Source organism: Bison bison, unplaced genomic scaffold (assembly GCF_000754665.1).
Source record: "Bison bison bison isolate TAMUID 2011002044 unplaced genomic scaffold, Bison_UMD1.0 scf7180017864178, whole genome shotgun sequence".
NCBI classification, from domain to species: Eukaryota; Metazoa; Chordata; class Mammalia; order Artiodactyla; family Bovidae; genus Bison; species Bison bison.
The window spans coordinates 1,496,903-1,516,847 of NW_011494750.1; the positions used below are offsets into that span (position 1 = coordinate 1,496,903).

The following is a 19,945-nucleotide window of genomic DNA, read 5'->3' on the forward strand; positions in this document are numbered from 1 at the left end:
CTCACTGACTGACCTATCTGCCTTTCTCCTCTGCTTTTAAAGGCTCATGTGATTAGACTGCGTCCACACAGATAATTCAGTGTAATCTCCCTATCCCAAAATCTCAATCACTTGTGCGAAGTTCAGTGATGTGGTGATCTTCAGCAGGCCACCGTCCTATCTGTTACATCAACTACGACCACCCATACCCAGTCAAGCCATCACCAGACACAGAGAGCCATCAAGCTCGCTCAGATCAGAGAAATATACGTTGGATCCACAGAATTGTAAGCAACAACACTTTTTAAAAGCCAGTGAATTTTGGGGTGGTTTGTGTGGCCAAGGCTACACCCCTCCCGAGGGGTCTGTGCAACCCTCAACCTGATAACAGGGACACTGTTCTCCTTTCTCTGCTCTAGTTCAACAAGCATGCCTAAGAGGTCACAGGCAGTTTTCTGTCCTCTGAATCATAAAACAAAACGATTAAATTAGGGTTATGTCTTCTTTCAATCCAGATCTAGGGATGACTGCTGAAATTTCACAAAAGTCAGCCTTATAATCTCAACAGAACCAGAGAGGGGCTTCCTGCTCCACAACTAGAAGCTATACACACAAGACATATATAATAGATGTATATACATACACACACTTGAATGTGGGGGAAAGATTTGAAGGAAGGACCAATCTCTGATAGAGCAAAAGCTGCTGGGGATGACAGGGAAATTTCACTGCTACCTAACTGCCTCTTTTTCAAGTACAAAGACCCATGAGGGCTTGGGGGCACACCTTCTAAGCAGGGGTCTCTAACCCTCCATTAGCCAAATACATTTCTTCAAATGGGCTCATCCTCAAATCTGCTGATACTTAAAGGTCTGGAAAGTGGTGGGAGGAAAACGCTAAGAGCAAGTTAATGTCCTCTTGGCTCTTTTGGCTGACTTCCCTGTGCCTGGGCCTTGCCTATTAATTGAATGCTATTCGGATTCCATCTCAAAAACAAATGAGGATGGAGACCAGAGGCCTGCCTTCCCCAGACTGATAAGAGCAGCACAGTGCAATTATACTCGAACAGCTTTGTTTTGGAATGTAATCACCGCCCCAGCCTTCTTCCCAATGGGATGGCAACAGTGTAATTACCGCTTCAGGAGTCATTGTTTGGGAATGTATTTCTTCTACAGGGCTCTTTCGAGGGGAAAGGAGCTGCAATAAGAATATAAGAGAATTTGCAGCCCACTCCCCAGTAGCGGTTTCATAGGCTGAACAAATTATTTTTTGTTTTCTTACAGAAACACCAGAGTTTAACTTTTCAGCCTCTTTTTCTGCCAACAAGGCATCACCCTATACCCCATGACGGTTCTGTTTGAGAAGTCCCAACCTAAAGCTAGACAGCCTGAGTTCTGATTCCTACTCTGTCAAGTACAAGCTGTGGTTGTGGGCAAACTACTTCATCTGCTTATGCCTCGGTTTCCTTATTTGTAAACAGGAGTAATACCAAGGCATCACTGGAATACTGTGAAGACTAAGTGAAATAATATGTGAACAGTGCTTAGAGCTCTCCCTGGCACTAGGAAGTGCTCTTGGGTCTTTGTTTTCAGCCCATTTGAAGCACTGCATTCCACCACAGTCACCACATTTTGCAAATATGATCTAACATCGTGCTCAGTCGTGCCCGACTCTTTGTGACCCCATGGACTGTAGCCCGCCAGGCTCCTCTGTCCATGGCATTTTCCAGGTGAAAACACTGCAGTGGGTTGCCATTTCCTCCTCCAGGGGGATCTCCCCGACCCAGGGAGTGAACCCACGTCTCCTGCGTCTCCTGCATTGGCAGGCAGATTCTTTACCACTCCACTACCTTAGTTCATGGTACTAAGCTTGAGTTATTGCATTATTTCTGTCCACAACCCTTTTACCAGTTCAGCATGAAGACAAATGTTTTGGAAAATTTTAAATGCTGCTATAGACCTGTCACAGTCTCTAAGCTAATTTACTCTATTGAGTAAGAGTTACTAGATATGTCCATGTCAGTCCTCAGTTGTTTACTAGTCCAGGGAAATTACAATAAAGACACTGTTGTGAGCTTCCTGTTGGAAAAATGACCAAGTACTACCAAAGCTGCCACTGGCTGCCAATATGGCAGATTCGGAAGAAAATTCACCTTCTTAGGCAGATTTATTCATGAAAACGAATGCTGTTTTATTTTCCTCACATGCTTCCAGCACATCCGACCTCCCTGAAAGACTCTTATTGCCACTGGGAACCTAGACCTTTTACCTCCTGTCTGGTTTTCCCCCTGTTGCTTTGCAGCCTGGACCAGTTAAATTCTCTGCCTAGGAAGAACATTTTGGGGCATGAGCCATAAGAGTATAAATCATGAGTTTGAACATGTGTACACCCGTGGTGGATTCATGTTGATGTGTGGCAGAACCAATACAATATTGTAAAGTAGTTAGCCTCCAATTAAAATAAATAAATTTAAATTAAAAAAAATAATAAATTAAAAAAAAAAAGAAATAAATCATTAGTTTGCTCGCCAAGCAATTCCAAAGAATATAACCCCACAGCTCAAGGCACCAGTAGTGAAGCTGGCCCTTTCTGCATGGCACACAGCTGCACTGAGCCAGGCTTCAGACAAACACAGGGGTTCTTCATGGTGGCCCTGTAATATGAGACACTATTTTTACAGGCTGGAGTATGTCACTACAGGATAGCTTTCTGGCCCTGAGGTGACACCCCATGGACTGTGGCCTATCAGGCTCCTCCGTCCATGGGATTTTCCAGGCAAGAGTGCTGGAGTGGATTGCCGTTTCCTTCTCCAGGGGATCTTTCCAACCCAGGAATCGAACCCGGGTCTCCCATGTTGCAGGCAGACGCTTTACCGTCTAAGCTACCAGGGAAGCCTAAACACCTGACCAAAACAAACACCCCCCAAAAGTCTCAACGCTTCAAAAGGTCCCTGGTCAGCCTCGTGCAGGTGCCTCTCCACCTCATGACTTACACCAAGATATCTATCTGTGCTTGCTCTGGGCTTCCAGCTGAGTGCCACAAGGACCCTGGGGGAAAAGCCAGCCTTGTGGATCAGCAGGTGTTTAAGAAAGGAAATTAACACCCACAGGTTGGCTCTACTTTGGTAGAGAGGGTGAGAGGTGCTGTCTGCCAGCTCCCATGGCATTTCCAGCCAGTTTGGAATAAATGAGACTGCCTGAGGACATGAACTGAGAAAGGGAAAGAAAAGCCAATATGAGATCAGAGTTTTAAAAAGAAGGAGGTGGAGGGATAGCATTCCTATCAAGGACTCAGATAGAAAATAATGGAGTAGATGGGATAACAAGGAAGACTATTTCAAGTCTTTCCAGAGTATGTATAAGATCTCTAATCTCAAACAAAGTGAAGACTGGCTACTGCCTCCACTGGAAAAAAAGGGGGGGCTTTGATCTCATATTGCGCTTATTCTTTCCTCACGTCTCCTCCATAGCTTTCTGTATTGTTGTATCATGTGTTCTGAGGGGTTGCAAAACATATCAAAGCATGTACTAATCATAACCTAAGAAGACGGAAGTAAAAGGGTTCTGGCATTATAGTGGGTCCTTGGGAGATTAGAGGGCATCTTCAGTTGCATCTGCAAGATAAGAAATATTCCTAAGAAGTACACAAGCCACAAGACTCAGATGCTCAGCTCTCTGGGTCTAGGGAGGCCCCAGGCACAGAGAACTCACAGCACAAGTTACACAGCAGGTCCCAGCCCGGATACCTTGATGCCCACCTTCTCTTTCAGGAGGAAGAAGGGGGACTGGCAGGAGACTAGTTAGGAAGTGAGAAGAAAGGCTACAAGTCAACTTCGCCTAGGAAGAAAACTCCTAGCAGAGTCGACAAGAACCTGCGGTCCCAGCAAAAAAGCTTAATAGACTCCTATTTTCCACTATAGAGACACTGGCAGGTTCTGCACTCCCATGGCCAGTTTTTTGTGTATTCTTCTTTTCTGTGTATACACTTAGCACAAGACATACTGTCCTCTAGCCGTTTCTGAGTATGATGGGCTTAATAGTAGGTGGAAAGTGTATGGACAGCAGAGATCATGTCTTTTTCATCTGGGTACTATCATATACCTAACACTGTGCCACAGAAAAAACAGAAGCTCAATACATGTTTATCAAGTAAAAATTGATTATACGCCAGCTGAGCACTCTGCAGGCAATAACAAATTCATTCATTCCCCGCCCCGCCATTACTCATTACTCACAGCTCCAGATAAAGAAGACTTATATACCAGGGGCTCACCAGGACCAACTCATCTTAGATTCCGGGCACGCACACTCCTTAAATGTGTTAGCAAGTCGTCTCTTCCCATTTCTTCCTCTCTGCCTCTGTCCCTTGTTTTAATTAGTTAATCTAGAGCAGTTCTCAATTTTTCAAGTGCACCAGGATCACCTAGAAGACCATTTAAAACACAAATTCCTAAGCCCACAACCAGAATTTCTGCTTCAGTGTATCTGAGGTAGGGATCAAGAATTTGCATTTGGAACAAGATCCCAAATGACGCTGATGCTATTGGTCCACTTTGAGAATCCTATGTTGCCATGGTTACATAGGAGCAAGTACTTGGTCTGGAGAGTAGATGCTTATTTCATGAGAGCAAGTTCTGATTAGAGACAGAAAAGGGTTACTCAAATGCAAACTCTGTGACTCCTCTAATCTAACCCTCTTGGTTGACATGACTACAGGCAACAATGGATACATTAGGTTGTCAAACTATCAACATAGGGAACTTCAGGTTACCATCTGCTGGTGTCTTAGAGCACAAGTCCGAATTTTTTCAACTCACTGACCATAGCAAAGGGGAGAAAGCACTGCTTGGGACCCAGGAAGCGCACTGTTGAGGAAGACAGAAGAACAGCGAGAGGTCAGCAAGGTTATAATCAGTGCGGAGACTAGCACGGCTCTAACTCAATGCTGGCCCCAAAGTCTTACAGTCAAAATCCTAATGAAAATAGCTAGAGTCTACTGAACACTTACCGTGTGCCAAAAAAACCCCCAAACATGCTAAGTGCTTATATTAGCTCATTTAATCCTCAAAACAATTCTCTGAGCTAAATACTATTCTTATGCCCATTTTACAGATGAAGAAACTGAGTCCCAAGAAAAGATTAAATTAACCAAGATTACACTGTGAGGAAGTAGCAGCATGAATATCTGAACCTAGATAGTCTATCTCTGGAGCCCAAACTCTTGAATACTTTGCTCTACTGCCTCTCAAGCCAACTCTACAATGCAAGTAGCAGCTGTCATTTTTGAGCTCCACTCAGGCTCACAGACCCATGCAAAAGAGACATGGGGACACATTCCGAGTTACTTCAAACTGCATCAAAACTCATAAAATTCCTGGTTCGAGCCCAGGTTTGAGTTACACACACACACACACACACACACACACACACACACACATCTATCAGGATTGGCAGTTAAAAGTCTCAGAGGAATTATCAAAATTTTAGTGAAGTCCCCCAACCCCGCCCCCTGCCCCCCAAAACACACACACACAAAAAATATAGAAAACCAGGCTACTCCCTGGCTAGACAGTAAACTCTGCAAGGGCAGAACCATTAAAATCTTTTAAAAGACTGAAAGTGCTCTGGAAAATGCTAAGCTTTTAGAAAGTGGTATGTACATTTCAAAGTGACAGTACAGAAAGAGCACAGGTGTAAAGCATCAGCAGGGAGCTATCAAGAGGAAATTTCCTAGGGCCGAGAGAGACGGAGGCACAGAAAAACGTAGTCACACATTACAAAAGGAAGAGAAAAGTTCATCGACAAGGCCTGCTATTTTCCTCTAGAAAAGCCTGAAGAAGCAACAGACAAGCCAGCTTAGAAACTAGAACCTACATTCTTGACGAGCACACTTCTCACTAGTGGAAAAAGGAGATGCAATAAAAGGCTGGGGTAGAGACAGCACGGGTGCTCAGTGACTGATGGAAGCCAAATAAGTACAAGGCCCTTGGTGCTGAAAGGCATCTGTGAAAGCTGGGTTCTCTGGGAGGAGTGCTGCATTTATTTCTCTGTTTCCCAGGCAACCAAGCCAGCCCCTTATCGCCTTTACTTTCATCACTGGAGCAGAATGAAAGGTAATTGGGTTAATTATTAAAGCGGTCCTAGCTAGTACCACCACCACTAATTGTCCATTTATCTGGGATTTACAAACAGCTGTCTTACTTGATGTTGAGCTGGAATGTGCCACTCACTTTATCAGCCTGGCTACTGGAGAGGTCAAGAACATGGAGAATGGACCAGCCAAGGAGATAAAGGGTCTAACACCAGAATTATCCTTCATTTCTGCTCATACTCATGTAAGTTACCACAATAGCCTTCAACTATATTCACTATTTTTAATCTTTCCCAGATTTGCCAATTTAGGTGAAGATATGGTATACAGTAATTAAGCTGTTTTATTAGGCAACTGCGATATCAAGTTAAGAAATTCAACTATTTTTTAAATGTCGGCACAGCCAGCAGCCCAGATATCCACTTAGTTGGCCAAACTAGACTAGATAGAGCTCCTAAAAGTAATTTCCTAACATACCAGGAAAGTGGGAAATATCTAGGAAAGTGGACCTGTGTTTTTAAACCAGTGTTTTCTAAAAAAGATGAGAGAGTCAGAAAACAACCAAAAATAAAGTTAACAAGAAAAGTAAATTCTTATAAAAGATGTATCCCAGTTGTACCCACAGCACACAATCAACAGAAGGATGCCTGGAACATGACATAACATACAATAATAGTTAAAATGATAACAATAGTTATAACAACTATAGCAATAGTTATAACACTGTACCATTGGGTTTATTATATAGACATAATATATATGGCAATAATAGCACAAAGCAGGACTGTAAGAATGTAGCTATAATGGAACAAGGTTTCTATATTTTACCAGAATCAGGTTTGTGTAAGTCTGAGGTAGATCCTGATACAGTTTAAAATCAAGAAAGGAATTAAAACAGCACATTAGAAGCTATCCACTCAATACAAAAGAAGTCAGTAAAGGAGAAATAGAGTAATAAAAAAAGACATTAGAAAGACAAAAAACAAGCAGCAAAATGGCAGGGAAAAATCTGACTACATCAATAACATTAAATACGAATGGACTAAACAATCTAATCAAAAGGCAGAGACTGTCAGGCTAGACAGAAAAATAAGATCCAACTACATGGTTTCTATAGGAGACATACTTTAGATTCTAAGATATAAATAGGCTTAAAGTGAAAGGATGGGAAAAGATATATTATGCAACCAACAAACCACAAAAGAGCTGGAGTAGCTATACTGACACAAGGAAAACTAGACTACAGACAGTATTACTAGAGAATATAACCTTTAAAAGTGTGAATCACTGTCTTGTATACTTGAAACTTATTTAACATTGTATATCATCTATACCAGAAAAAAAAAAAGACAATCATTACATGAACAGAGGGACATTTTATAACAAAAAAGTTGCTTCATCAGGAAGGCAAAACAATTACAAACATATATGTACCTAATAACAAGGTCCCAAAATATTTGAGGCAACAACCGACAAAACTTAAGGGAAAAGTATACAATTCAGGAATAATGAGTAAAAATTTCAATATTCTACTCTTAATTGTGGGTAGAACAACTTGACAGAAAATCGGCAAGTGTACACAAAACTTGAAGAACACTATCAACCAAGCAGACCTCCCTGTCATCTATAGAACCCTCCACACAGCGACAAAAGAATACAGTCTTCCCATGCACACGAGTAACATTCTCCAGAATAGACCATATGCTAACCCATAAAACAAGTTTCAACAAATTTAAAGTAACTGAAATCATACAAAGCATGTTCTTTGATCACAGTGAAATTAAATAAGAAAGCAACAACAAAAGGAAATTCGTGAAAATTGGAGAACACACTTCTAAACTAATGGCTCAAAGAAGAAGTCCTAAGAGGAATTAGGATGACTGGGCACAAGGCCATCTCTAGCCCATGACACTCAACCAGGCCCCAATGACCTGTGGCTAGAAGCAAAAAAAAAAAAAAAAAAATCCCTGACACTTCCCATTGATTTTAATCAAAATACTAAATTAAATACATCAGGCTGACATCTGTTGAGAGCAGATGCTCATTAGGATGAAAGTCAAAAAGATTAGGCAGAACAGATAACTAATACCCTGCATTACCCAGGTCCCCATCCCTCAGAAGTTTTCCTTCCAGTAATTACCAGGAAGATGTCAGATGCAGGGCTTCTCATCTCACTTGTATGAGGCCTCAAGCATGCAGAAAAATATTACAGGCTGAAGAACCTTTTGGCAGATACTCCCTACTGAACTCAGGCAAAACACGGCACAGAAGACAGGACAGAGTTATTATGAGTAAAGCAGACAGACCTGGGCAAGTGACATTTACTTCTCTGAGCCTCAGCTTTCTCTCCTGCAGAATGGAAAACACACCGTCTACTTCACAGTGTTGTCAGAATCACTGAAGGAGACAGTGTATGGGAAACCACTTTGGGCTGTACCTGGCCCACAGCAGGCAGTCACTGACTTCATTTCCTTCTCTGTTATGGACTGTTACTACACAGAGCTAGAGCTGTCTGCTAAAAGGTCAGCAGAGGGAGTTCCCCAGACTTTTGCAGGTTTCCCCCAAAATATACCCGTCAAGTTGCAGTAGCTTTAAAGGTAGTTATATCTCTTTAAGTACAGGTTTAGAACTTGTGTTGCTGAAGAAGGGGCTTGGTGTGGGTTGATGGGTGACTGGCAGCCACTGGGAACCTACGGAATTGTGGGAAAGGCAACAAGATAAGGCAGAAGAGATGAAGATTAACAGACTAGCAAAACACTTCTCTGTAGCAGCTTCTGTTTTATATTACTGCTTTCAGGCTCTTGTGGGAGGAAGTGGGCAGAATGGATCTTAATTTTCTGCAAATCCATTTTTGTTGATGATTCTGAACGGTTTTGGCTAGAGTCCACTGAAAACTCATTTGCCACTGATCATGTCTCCTAAAACTGCAGGTGTGTGGATATGCTTTGTCCTTCCAGATCTGCTAAATTTTCACGCTTCACCTCTACAAACAGCCACTTGCCATACAAAGGGTTTTGACTTATGTTTGGACCTAAGAACCAAACAGCATGATTAAGGTATGGCCAACCACATAGACTCTGAGCTACAGAAACACAGGGATCTTGTCTGTCTTATTCACTCTGGTAGCCCACAACACTGCCTGGCACACAGGTACGGAACAAACCTCTATTGAACGTAACTGTTCTGAGACCATCACAACCTCATTCCAATCATATACGGGAAAAGTGTCTTTCCAGGAAAACTCAGAGTGCTTACTGCTAAAACGCTAATTTGCCTTCACTTTGAAAGCCATTATTACAGCAGCTCTATTATATGATCACAAGTAAGGTTAATAAAAAGCAAAGCATCTGTGTCCAGGAGGGCACAAAGGCGCAGGGAAGGGGTTGTTATATAATGAGATTTTCCTGAGCAAGCAGCACCAGGTCATTAAAAAGCTATGTCTAGAATCCACTTAAAATGGAGGCATTAAAACAAACAGGAAAATCCCCTGAAGATCAGCCAAGTTCCCTGGGACCTCTTTCCCTCTTCCACATTAAGGACCTACAAGAAGAATGCTATTTTGATGCTTTGCACTTAAAAATAGCTGTGGGGAGACAGGCAGACTAGGAAACTGGAGTCCCACTGCCTGGTTCAGCTCCGGCTCCTTTACTTCTAGCTCCATCACTCTGGGCAAGTTAGCCTTCTGGGCTTCAATTTCTACCACTGTTAATTAGATAACAGCACCCATCTCATAGGATTACTGTGAGGAAGAAATGAAATAAGGCAAGGAAGAGCACTTAAAACACTCTCCAGCATACAGCAAATACTCAATGAATGTTAGGCTTTTGTTGTTGCTATTATTATTATTATTGGAATTTTCTCAAGAGAAGGAATAAAGAAACACAACCGTCATGGAATCTGGAGGGACATCCAAATATCTACAAATAATGAGGGCGTTTAAGAAAGGCCCGATGGAAAGATAAAAACAAATATATATTAATACATATATATATACAGAATCTAGAAAGACGGTATGGATGAAGCTATATGCGTGGAAGCAGTGGGAATGCAGCCATAGTGAACAGACATGTGGACACAGTAGGGGAGGAGGGGATGGGACGCACCGGGAGAGCAGCACTGGAACATAAACATTACCGGACGTGAAATCACCAGCCAGTGGGAATGTGCTGTATGACCGGAGAGCTCATAACCAGTTCTTTTGTGACAATGTAGAGGGAGGGGTAGGATGTGGTGGGAGGTGGGGGGGAGGTTCAAGGGGGAGGGGACATATGTATACTTATGGCTGATCCCTGCTGATGTATGGCAGAAACCAATATAATATTGTAAAGCAATTATCTTCCAATTAAAAAAAAACAACAGTAGGATAGATGCAAACTATTACACACAGGATGGATAAACAACAAGGTCCTATTCCATAGAACGGGGAACTATATTCGATATCCTGGGATAAACCATAATGAAAACACAGACAGGTTATACACATATGTGTATAACCGAGTCACGCAGCTGTACTGTAGAAAGTAACACAACACTGTAAAATCAAGTATGAGAAAATGAAAAAGACCAATGGACACTTTCTAACTGGTATCTTGAGAAAATGAAAGAAATGAGCTTAAATGTGAATGGAAACCATCCACTAACCTAACTCAAGACTGAACGTCTCCAAGAGTCTAGATTTTCTTATCCTTAGGGTACTTTGCAGTTTCTGTTAGAGAAGTTTTCTCAGTAGATTTCATACTTGTTAACAACTGCCTGCTGGAATATAACCCCTTTATTCAAAACTATCCATAAGTGAAAGTGAGCCATTTGGGGTCAGACCTTTGGACATAAAGAAGGGAAGAAGAAATAGAGGTAAAGAGTTATTAGATCAAAGGAGACAAAAAACAACACAGAGCTGTTAACAAAAAAAAAACAAAACCCCAAAAAAACGAAATGCCAAGGAAACGGAGACTTCCCAGCAGTAGAGGAGCAGGAGCTGCTGTGTGGGGTGGTGGAGGCAGATGTCTGGAACAAAGAAGGGTGGAGAGGAGCTCTGTAGTACTGTCTGGCAGCAAGTGATTATCTGCTAGTCAGGAGCTTCCACGTGCCATTAGCCAGGCCACACAGAAGTGCCCGGTAAGGAGAGGCACAGAGCCGTGGGGTCTGTTCACCACCGCGGGCCATAACCCTCCTGAGTGGAGGCCATCAGGACACCATGGGGCAGTCTGCTCCTCTACCAAGCCTGGGCCTATGAAGCCCTGGCATCCAGCAGAGAAACCACCGAGGTTCCTAGTGGTTTCTAGGCCTTGACGCTGGCTCAAGAATACTGCTACTTAAAGGACGCCAGGTCCCACGGCCCACCCACCAGCTGTCACCACAGCTTGGTCAGAAATCACCTTCCTGCAGCTCGATGGTGCCACTGCCTCACACAGATCCCTCTCTACCTTGAACCACCACATGGCCCAGATTTTCCAAAACATATTGTCATTTGAATTTTTTAAATAAGGGTGCTTATTAAAGATACACCAAGATGTGGCTTGATTTTTATAGTTTTTAATGCCTTCACGTACATAAATTTACAAGTTGGCAGTGGAAGTGGGGGTAGGGCAGACGAAGAAGGGGAGGAAAGAGAAAAACCTTTTGTTGGAAAAAAAAATGCATCTGCTTTGTTTCCTTCTCTAGAGACTGTCCAGAAGCAGCAGGACACCCTGTGTCTCAGCCTAGTCATGTCATACATCTTAGGCCCCAAACACTGGTCACTGCTACTCAACCACCAGGTAACTGCCTCAGCCGGCTTGTCCAGCCCACTTTCTATTCTATGGAAATTTTTAAGCCAGCTCCTCCAAGGGTCTCTCTGCTTCCTCTGAAGACTCCACAGGGCCTGGGAACTCCATGTGCTGGCAGCAGACAAGGGTCAGAGAGGTGTGCCTTCAGCTCCTAATTAAATCAGAGGATCTGGCTCATGAGTTCCTTGCCAATAAAACATGAACAAGGCACCTTTATCATTCCATTTAAAAAAGTCTATTTGCTGGATTAGGAAACAAATGGTTTAAACAAATTAAAACAAAAAAATGTCTGAAGGAAGAGGGGATGGATAAAAAGCAGCAGCTTCCCTCCATCAGTAGCTTCCTGCCCTGAAGTAAGGCATCTGAGTACGAGACTTTCCACCAGATGCCAAGATGCCATCGTAACAACGCAGGTAAAGAAAGGAAAGCTCTCCTTGACTCCCTCTTCCTTTAAAATGTCAAAATCCAAAGAAACAACTCCTTCTTACCTGCCAGGACCCTGTTAACAGAAGAGTGAGTAGCCAAGCCAGGCTGTCCACGTTCATGAAAAATCCCAGCATAAGGCAAGTATTCAGGCAGCAAGAAACGCCTGTAAGAAGGAATCGCATGTTAAAAGCCTACTATCTTAAAACAAAGGACATACACCATCTACCAACCCTCAATCAAAGATAAGGGATCCACTAAGCCTAGGAATCCATAGAAACCTAGAGCAGAGTGAAATTTCTAAGACACATCCCTTAACACATGTCACATCTTCTTCCTGGATCGTGCTTCTAAGGTTTCCTGGGGCTTCTTTTCTTGGAGGGGTGGCGGGTGGGGGGCCTCCTATTCTTGAACAGGATGCTCCCAATGCCACTTTTCTATGCCTTTTCATTGTGGTTAATCATCTTCTGGGAAGTTTTTAGGTGGCAGGGCTTGACTGTAGGCTCCCTAGGACATAATTCCAGATATGGACAATCCAGACCAGGAAGTAGGTTTAAAAATCCCAGTCTCTCGTAAAGGCTCCTTTAGAAAAGCCTAAGAGCTGACTACCCGGTTCTTACCTTGGGACAAAGCGTCCAAGCGAAGGTGCAGACATGCGGGCATTGCGAGGAGCTCGGTGCCTGGATCTGTCACCACTGTCCCTGGAGAAAAAGAAAAAGACTGCACGTGAGAGAGTCACGAAAGCAGAAGCAGACACCAGCCCCAGAGACAAGACGCCCCAAACTAAAGTCCTGCCCTTCAGTGAGGGCCCCGGAGAAATCAGTCATCCTGGTTGCTTACTAACTTGAGTGGCACATTCATATACTGCATTTCTGGAGAACCTCGATTAAAAAATTTATGAGCATTTACTAACAGTTCAGTAAGAAGGAAGATTTTTCTTGGGTTAATGTGGTCTCTGAACTCTGCAGCGTCTGAAACTGAAATCAAGTTTAGATCTTCTAAAGGGATTTAGAATGGATATATATAAACTTTTTGTTTTCTAGATCAAAAGATGAGAGAAACTTTGGCTTTAGAGGATCCTGAAGGAAGAAAAATTCTCCCATCGATTTCATTCAACAACTGATTATCTCTAAATACACCTGTTTAGGTCTGTGGTATGGAAAAATTATTGATATGCGAAAGAAAAACAACACAAGAAAAAGACTAGGCAGTCCTTTCTTTTAGAGACTGAAAAGTTAACAATGATGAAGATGATCAGACAATGCAATCCTAAGCTAGGTCATTTTAGCAAAAAGAAAAAATGTTTAGTGTTTTCTTTACGGTCTGTTAGAATAACAGTAATAACCACCATTATAAAATAGCTACTAAGTCCTAATACAAAGATTATTAATTAATATGTTATTTCATTTAATCTTTTGAGTTTTCCATCAAGAATCATTAGACATGTTCTACAGATAAGGGACTAAGGGCCAGAGAGGGAAATGCCCAAGGTCACATAACTAGTAGGTGGCTGAGGTAAGATCAAGGAAGATCCATCTGACTCTAAAGCCCTGGCTCTTTTCACTATGCTTCACTGCTTCCTACAAGAGAAGAGAAGACAGAACCTTCATGTGGCTTAGTTTCCAATGCATGAAAGGAACAATAAGCCAAAGGGCACTGGCTAGACACAGTAGTTAATTAACTGCTCAATCAACTCTACAAAATAAATGAACCTCTTGAGAGCTTGATTTGGGGTATTTTCTGAATTCTTCCTTTGGATTATCTTCAACTTAATGAGATAATCTTCAAACTGGCCCTGGAATCAAAGTTAAGACAACACTTTGGCTTTCAAGGGCACTACTGAGAGCCTTACAAACCAGAAATGAAAGCCCAGGAAAATTTTTATATCTTGGTAGAATTGGATGCTGAGCATTTAGAGACAAATCAATATCAGGGATCTTGGAAGTTGATCCATTAAAAGTCAGTACTTGGTTTTTATCTTCCCAGAAGAGACAGCATACTGCTGTTTTCTTTAACAGAGCAAATTTCTTTGACTTGAAACTCTACAGATGAAGGGAGATGCAAGGAAAGAGAGATAAGATCATATGGAAAGTGAAAAGGGGATTATAAAGAACGAGATCAGAAGTTCCTGACCAGTAGACCGCAACTCTGGGGAACGCACAAATTATTATAAGGAGCAGCTTATTATCAAACAAAAAAGGCAGCTCCCAAACTAAGTATATTATTATTTTTCAATATGTAGATTCAAGTTGTGATCAAAGTACCAATTCAGTTAAAAGTACAAGGGAATTCATGACAGCTCTTCACATATTTTACTTATCAATGGGCACTGAAAGTGCAACTAATTATCATGAGAGGAGTTAGAAAATATTTTGAAGTTTTAAGGGTTCTAAGGGGGAAAAAGGGGTCCTAAGCCTCAAAACGGTCAAAAATTAAGTTACAGAAAGAAGCATCATGGGACAAATCCAATTACTTTATTCTACAGCTGTGAGAGAGAGCTGGCCTTCCCAGAATCACAACGCGGAGCTGACAATTTACTTCTGAACAAGGGCCAAAGAGCCCTCTCCCTCTGGACAATAAACAGCACTCTATCTGGCATAAGCAGACTTGAAGAGCAGGAAAGGGGGGTGGGCAGTGCAGGAGGCAGCGGTTGTTGTTTAGTTGCCAAGTCATATCTGACTCTTTTGCGACCCGATAGACCATAGCCTGCCAGGCTCCTCTGTCTGTGGGAATTCTCAGGCAAGAATACTGGAGCGGGCAGCCATTCCCTTCTCCAAGGGAACTTCCTGACCCAGGGGTGGAACCTGCCTCTCCTGCATTGGCAGGCAAATTCTTCACCACTGAGCCACCAGGGAAGCCCGTAGGAGACAGTACGAAACAGCAACTGCCAGAACCCAAACAAGACACAGAGCCGGGTGAAAGGACATATGAAGATAACGCAGAAAGATGGACGAACACTGTGGCTGGGAGAAAACGTGGGCTCCTGTGACATATTTCCTATGGCTCTTTTCATTGTTATTAAAACCTAAAAACAATTAACTTCCTTCTGATTCAATTTCTCCTTCCATTTAAAAAAAGAAGGGAGGAAGGAGGACAAAACGTGGTCAGAGATAATGGCTTTATGTTACTTAGAGATTACTGGAAGATATATACAGATGTAACTATATATAGCTATATCTTCCAGTAATCTCTGAGTAACATATCATAACAATCTTCTTATATATATATACACACATAGAGAGAGAGGAAAATAAGATGCATACACAGGGAAATCAGCTGGCTCAGATACAAGCAGTCTCAGACTGACGGTTACATTAGGAACCACAAAAAAGGCAATATATTAAGTGATTGGAGATGTAGCTAACATTTTGATTAATGACAGAGAAGTCGGAGTTAAACAGCATTTCAATAAAATGTAGAGAAGACTTCAAATTCAAATTGTTGGGCACACCAGCAAAGAAGCAGAAATGACAGAACTGTACACAGACTGATTGGAAAAGTGGACTGTGGTGAACACACAAATGAGATGCTGCCTATAGAAAAAAAAAAAATCACAAAGGCATCTGGGGGAAAATAGCCTGTAACAGTAACAACTCAAACATTTCCTGACTGGAAGAAACTTGAAAACATAAATGAGCAAGGTGGCAAAGGCCAGAATGCCCAACCAGTGGACAAGTTAAGCAGGAAGAGGGCACAAGACCCAGGTTTTCCTGCTGGCACACAAAAAACCTTGACTAAAGGCATGGTTCCAATAAGCGAGAGGTGAAAAGAGCAACTAATGACTCTAGCTGCTAGTTCTTCTATAGTTCAGAAAGGAGAGAAAATTCAAAATAAGGAGCTGAGATGGGGAAACATATTTCAATGTAAAGGACATTGGCAAAGGCTCGGCGGAGGGGGTGGGTAGAAGTGAGGGGAGAAAGGAAGAGTGGTAAGAGTGTTAGGAAAGGACAAAGAAATTAAAAAAAAAATACTTAACATGTTCAATTCAGAAAACTACAGACTCTGCCACTCACTTCAGTGCTGATACAAGATCAACATGGAGCAAGACTCCACAAGATGAAGGAGGCAAATTTAGGCAGAGACTGACGGTTAAAAAATGTTTGCCAGATGAGCAGTGCGTGAAAGGTAGACCCAGAGAGGCAGTTCACGGAGGAATAATGGAGGGTGCTAAATACTGGAGACTAACATAACACAAGGGCTTCCCTGGTGGCTCAGAATCCGCCTGCCAATGCAGAAGATGCAGGTTCAATCCCTAGGTCAGGAAGATCCCCAGGAGAAGGAAATGGCAACCCACTCCGGTATTCTTACTTAGAGAATTCCATGGACAGAAGAACCTGATGGATGGACTACAGTCTGTGGGGTCGCAACACAGTTGGACATGACTTGGCGACTAAACAAGAAGAACAAGGACAACGTAACACAGACCATGCCCTTTTCAAGGAGGGGGCAGGGAGGGACTTAAACAAAAACAGTGAAGACCCGAGTATGCAAACATGCTGGCACTGCTCCTCTCACTGGAGGACTCTTTCTCACCAGAATCCTTTTCAGGGAAACACCTGAGAAATCCTCATCAATTTCCTCAGCCAGAAGCTGCCTTTAAGCCAGCGGGACAGAAGCTGGCTGAGTTATTAATGGCTTTCCCAGCTGTTGAACTCTGTGCATCTCTGATTAACTCTCAGAGGGGTATTTGGGAAGGAGAGAGAAAAAAAAAATCAGACTTTCTTATAAAACATTTTATAAGGAAAAAAACACCCTTCAAACAATTAAGCGTCTAAGACGAGTGCCGAATACAAGAAAAAGCAATCTCTGGAACAAGGGAGAAACACAGCAGCTACCCTTGCTAAATGCCTGGGATTAATTGCCTCAGAGAGAGGCTATAATTTAAAGGAATGGAAAACACACCTACAGGCCGCCGTCTGAGTCCTGACCAGACAGGCGGGCTGCCATCACCCTCATGACAAACAGCTCTGACTTGGGCCTTTGTCAAGGCAGCTCTGGCAGCACAGAGCTCAAAAAGCCATTGTCTTCTTGACAATACACAGTTGACTCTGCTGAAAATTAGACTATTAAAAAAAAAAAACCTGTTTCCCTGTGTTCTTCGGTTTCTACTCAATCTCCAGACAATAGAAGGCGTACTCCATCATTCCTGCCCCTGGATACACAGAGAGCTTGCCCCAGTCCTTTCCTTACTCGGGTACCATTAGTGAGGCTCTAAGGCAATGGCACCCCACTCCAGTACTCTTGCTTGGAAAATCCCATGGACGGAGGAGCCTAGTAGGCTGTAGTCCATGGGAGCGCCAAGAGTTGGGCTTGACTGGGTGACTTCACTTGCACTTTTCAGTTTCATGCATTGGAGAAGGAAATGGCAACCCACTCCAGTGTTCTTGCACGGAGAATCCCAGGGACGGGGGAGCCTGGTGGGGGGCCGTCTATGGGGTCGCACAGAGTCAACTTAGCAGCAGTAGCAGCAGTCTCTACTTTGAAGGACTGTGTATGTGTGCCAGGGAGAGATTTCTGGGAGGGAGGCACAGGCCCAGCAGGGATTATTCACAGGGGATATCTAATAGCAGAGGTCTCTTGGAAATGCAGAGCCTTAATTCTTCTCCAAGGAATAGTAATATAACAGATAATTACCACTTACAAATTCTTCTCCTCTCTTATTCTACCTTTAATTTCATCTGCATACATTATGCAAATCCATATTCCTATTGTGCATTTTATATTAAAAAATAAATACATATCTCTAAGTGATAGTTACCCTCCTTTCCCTCTCTTCCCTCGTGGCTGTTTAATTCTTTAAACCCAGACATATTTCATTTTTCTCTTCCCCTAGCATTCCTTATAATAAATATTCATATGTATTATACTTGCCCAGAAAGAATACTAATTCTAAAGCTGCCAAGCAATATTATATATTTCTAAGCAATAGAAAAGAGCTGGAATTCTCAGGAAAGAGCTGGAATTCAGGCAGGCATATATTTTATAAATATGCTGGGGCTCCATAGGTACCAGATATCCTATTCCTAATCCTCAGGAGGGGAATCTGAACCCTGGTGGTTCAGATGGTAAAGAATCTTTCCTGAAAGGCAGGAGACCTAGGTTTGATCCCTGGGTCAAGAAGATCCTCTGGAGAAGGGAATAGCTACCCACTCGAGTATTCTTGCTTGGAGAATCCCACAGACAGAGGAGCCTGGCGGGTTACAGTCCATGGGGTCCCAAAGAGTCAGACACGACTGAGCGAATAACACCTTCACAATCCTCAGGAGGAAGTCTCCCCACTTTGCTGAGACTTCTCATTATTCTACGTCTGCTGAGTACAAGGTAAAGTCTTCTAAGACAGTTAGTTGCTCCAACAAAGATCCAAGAGCTTTAGGGCTGAAATAAACTTCAGAGATTATCTAATCTGATTTTACAAGATCAGACATTGAGGCCTGGGGTAGGAGAGGGACTTGCCAAAGATCAAATAACAAATCACAGGAGTCCCTAGACGATAGGCGTTAGGCTCTGGGGACCAGCGGGCTCGCACAAGAGATCCTGGTTCCACTCACCGCTGCTCTGGGAGTCACTTGCTACTTTTATAAACTTAGTTCAAAATCAGCTCCAGTGAGAGTAAAAAAGGACTTGGGCAACACTGTGTGTGGAGAAGTAGGAAGTGAGACAGCGCAGCACTCAGGCGGCTCGTCTCCCAGGAACATTCACAAATAGGCCCCTGTCTTAGAAAACACCGAGGCCTCTCACACCCAATACTTAACATGCAGTCCTCATATGTTCTCGTGTGGATTTCGCCCACTGCTTTCTAACTGGTTTTCCTGCATCCGTACACTTGCAACTTGCCTAACCAGTGCTGTCAGAATTCACTGCCTAAAATACATATTGAATAATGGCTGCCCTCAGATAAAAATGAGGTCAAAATTTCTCAGCCAGGCATTTCAGGCCCTCCACAGCCCAGGTCTTTCTGATCTTCTCGCTCGAACACACCATTGCTCTGAAAAGTCAAAGTCGCTCAGTCCTGTCTGACTTTTTTTGACCCCGTGGACTGTACAGTCCATGGAATTCTCCAGGACAGAATACTGGAGTGGGTAGCCTTTCCCTTCTCCAGCGGATCTTCCCGACCCGGGAATTGAACCGGGGTCTCCTGCAAAGCAGGTGGATTCTTTATCAACTAAGTTATCAGGGAGCAACCTATTGCTTCCATTGCTCTAGCCACGGATCTCTGCAGAGTCTCCAAATAAAGCCTATTAATCTTCCGTGTTTAGGTTTTTGCCTAAGCTACTCCTTTGTCAAGAGCCTCCTTCCCTACTCCCATCCTCCACATCAATCCATCAGAGTCCTCGGCCGTCTTCACACCCAGCTGAAATCCACGAAGCCTTCTCACATCTCCCCTAGCACCCTCTCCCATGTGCGTTGGTGGTATCGTGGCGAGCATAGCTGCCTTCCCAAGTACTCGCTCCTTTCACACAAAGCTGTCCTGTACTTCAGTTCAGCTCAGTTCAGTCGCTCAGTCGTGTCCAACTCTTCGTGACCCCATGAATCGCAGCACACCAGGCCTCCCTGTCCATCACCAACTCCTGGAGTTCACTGAGACTCACGTCCATCGAGTCAGTGATGCCATCCAGCCATCTCATCCTCTGTCGTCCCCTTCTCCTCCTGGAGCCTTCCCTCCCAGCATCAGAGTCTTTTCCAATGAG

At 43.1% G+C, this 19,945-nt stretch overlaps 1 protein-coding gene across 1 annotated transcript in view; it reads right to left on the bottom strand.

Moving 5' to 3' along the window:
* Positions 1-19,945, bottom strand: part of AMBRA1 (autophagy/beclin-1 regulator 1) — a 173,299-nt gene that overhangs the window by 79,481 nt on the left and 73,873 nt on the right. The window contains exons 12-13 of the mRNA XM_010842452.1: positions 12,878-12,958; positions 12,323-12,423 (exon numbers count right to left, since the gene is read on the bottom strand). Of these exons, the coding sequence (XP_010840754.1) occupies positions 12,323-12,423; positions 12,878-12,958 (182 nt within the window). The remainder of the gene's footprint in view (positions 1-12,322; positions 12,424-12,877; positions 12,959-19,945) is intronic.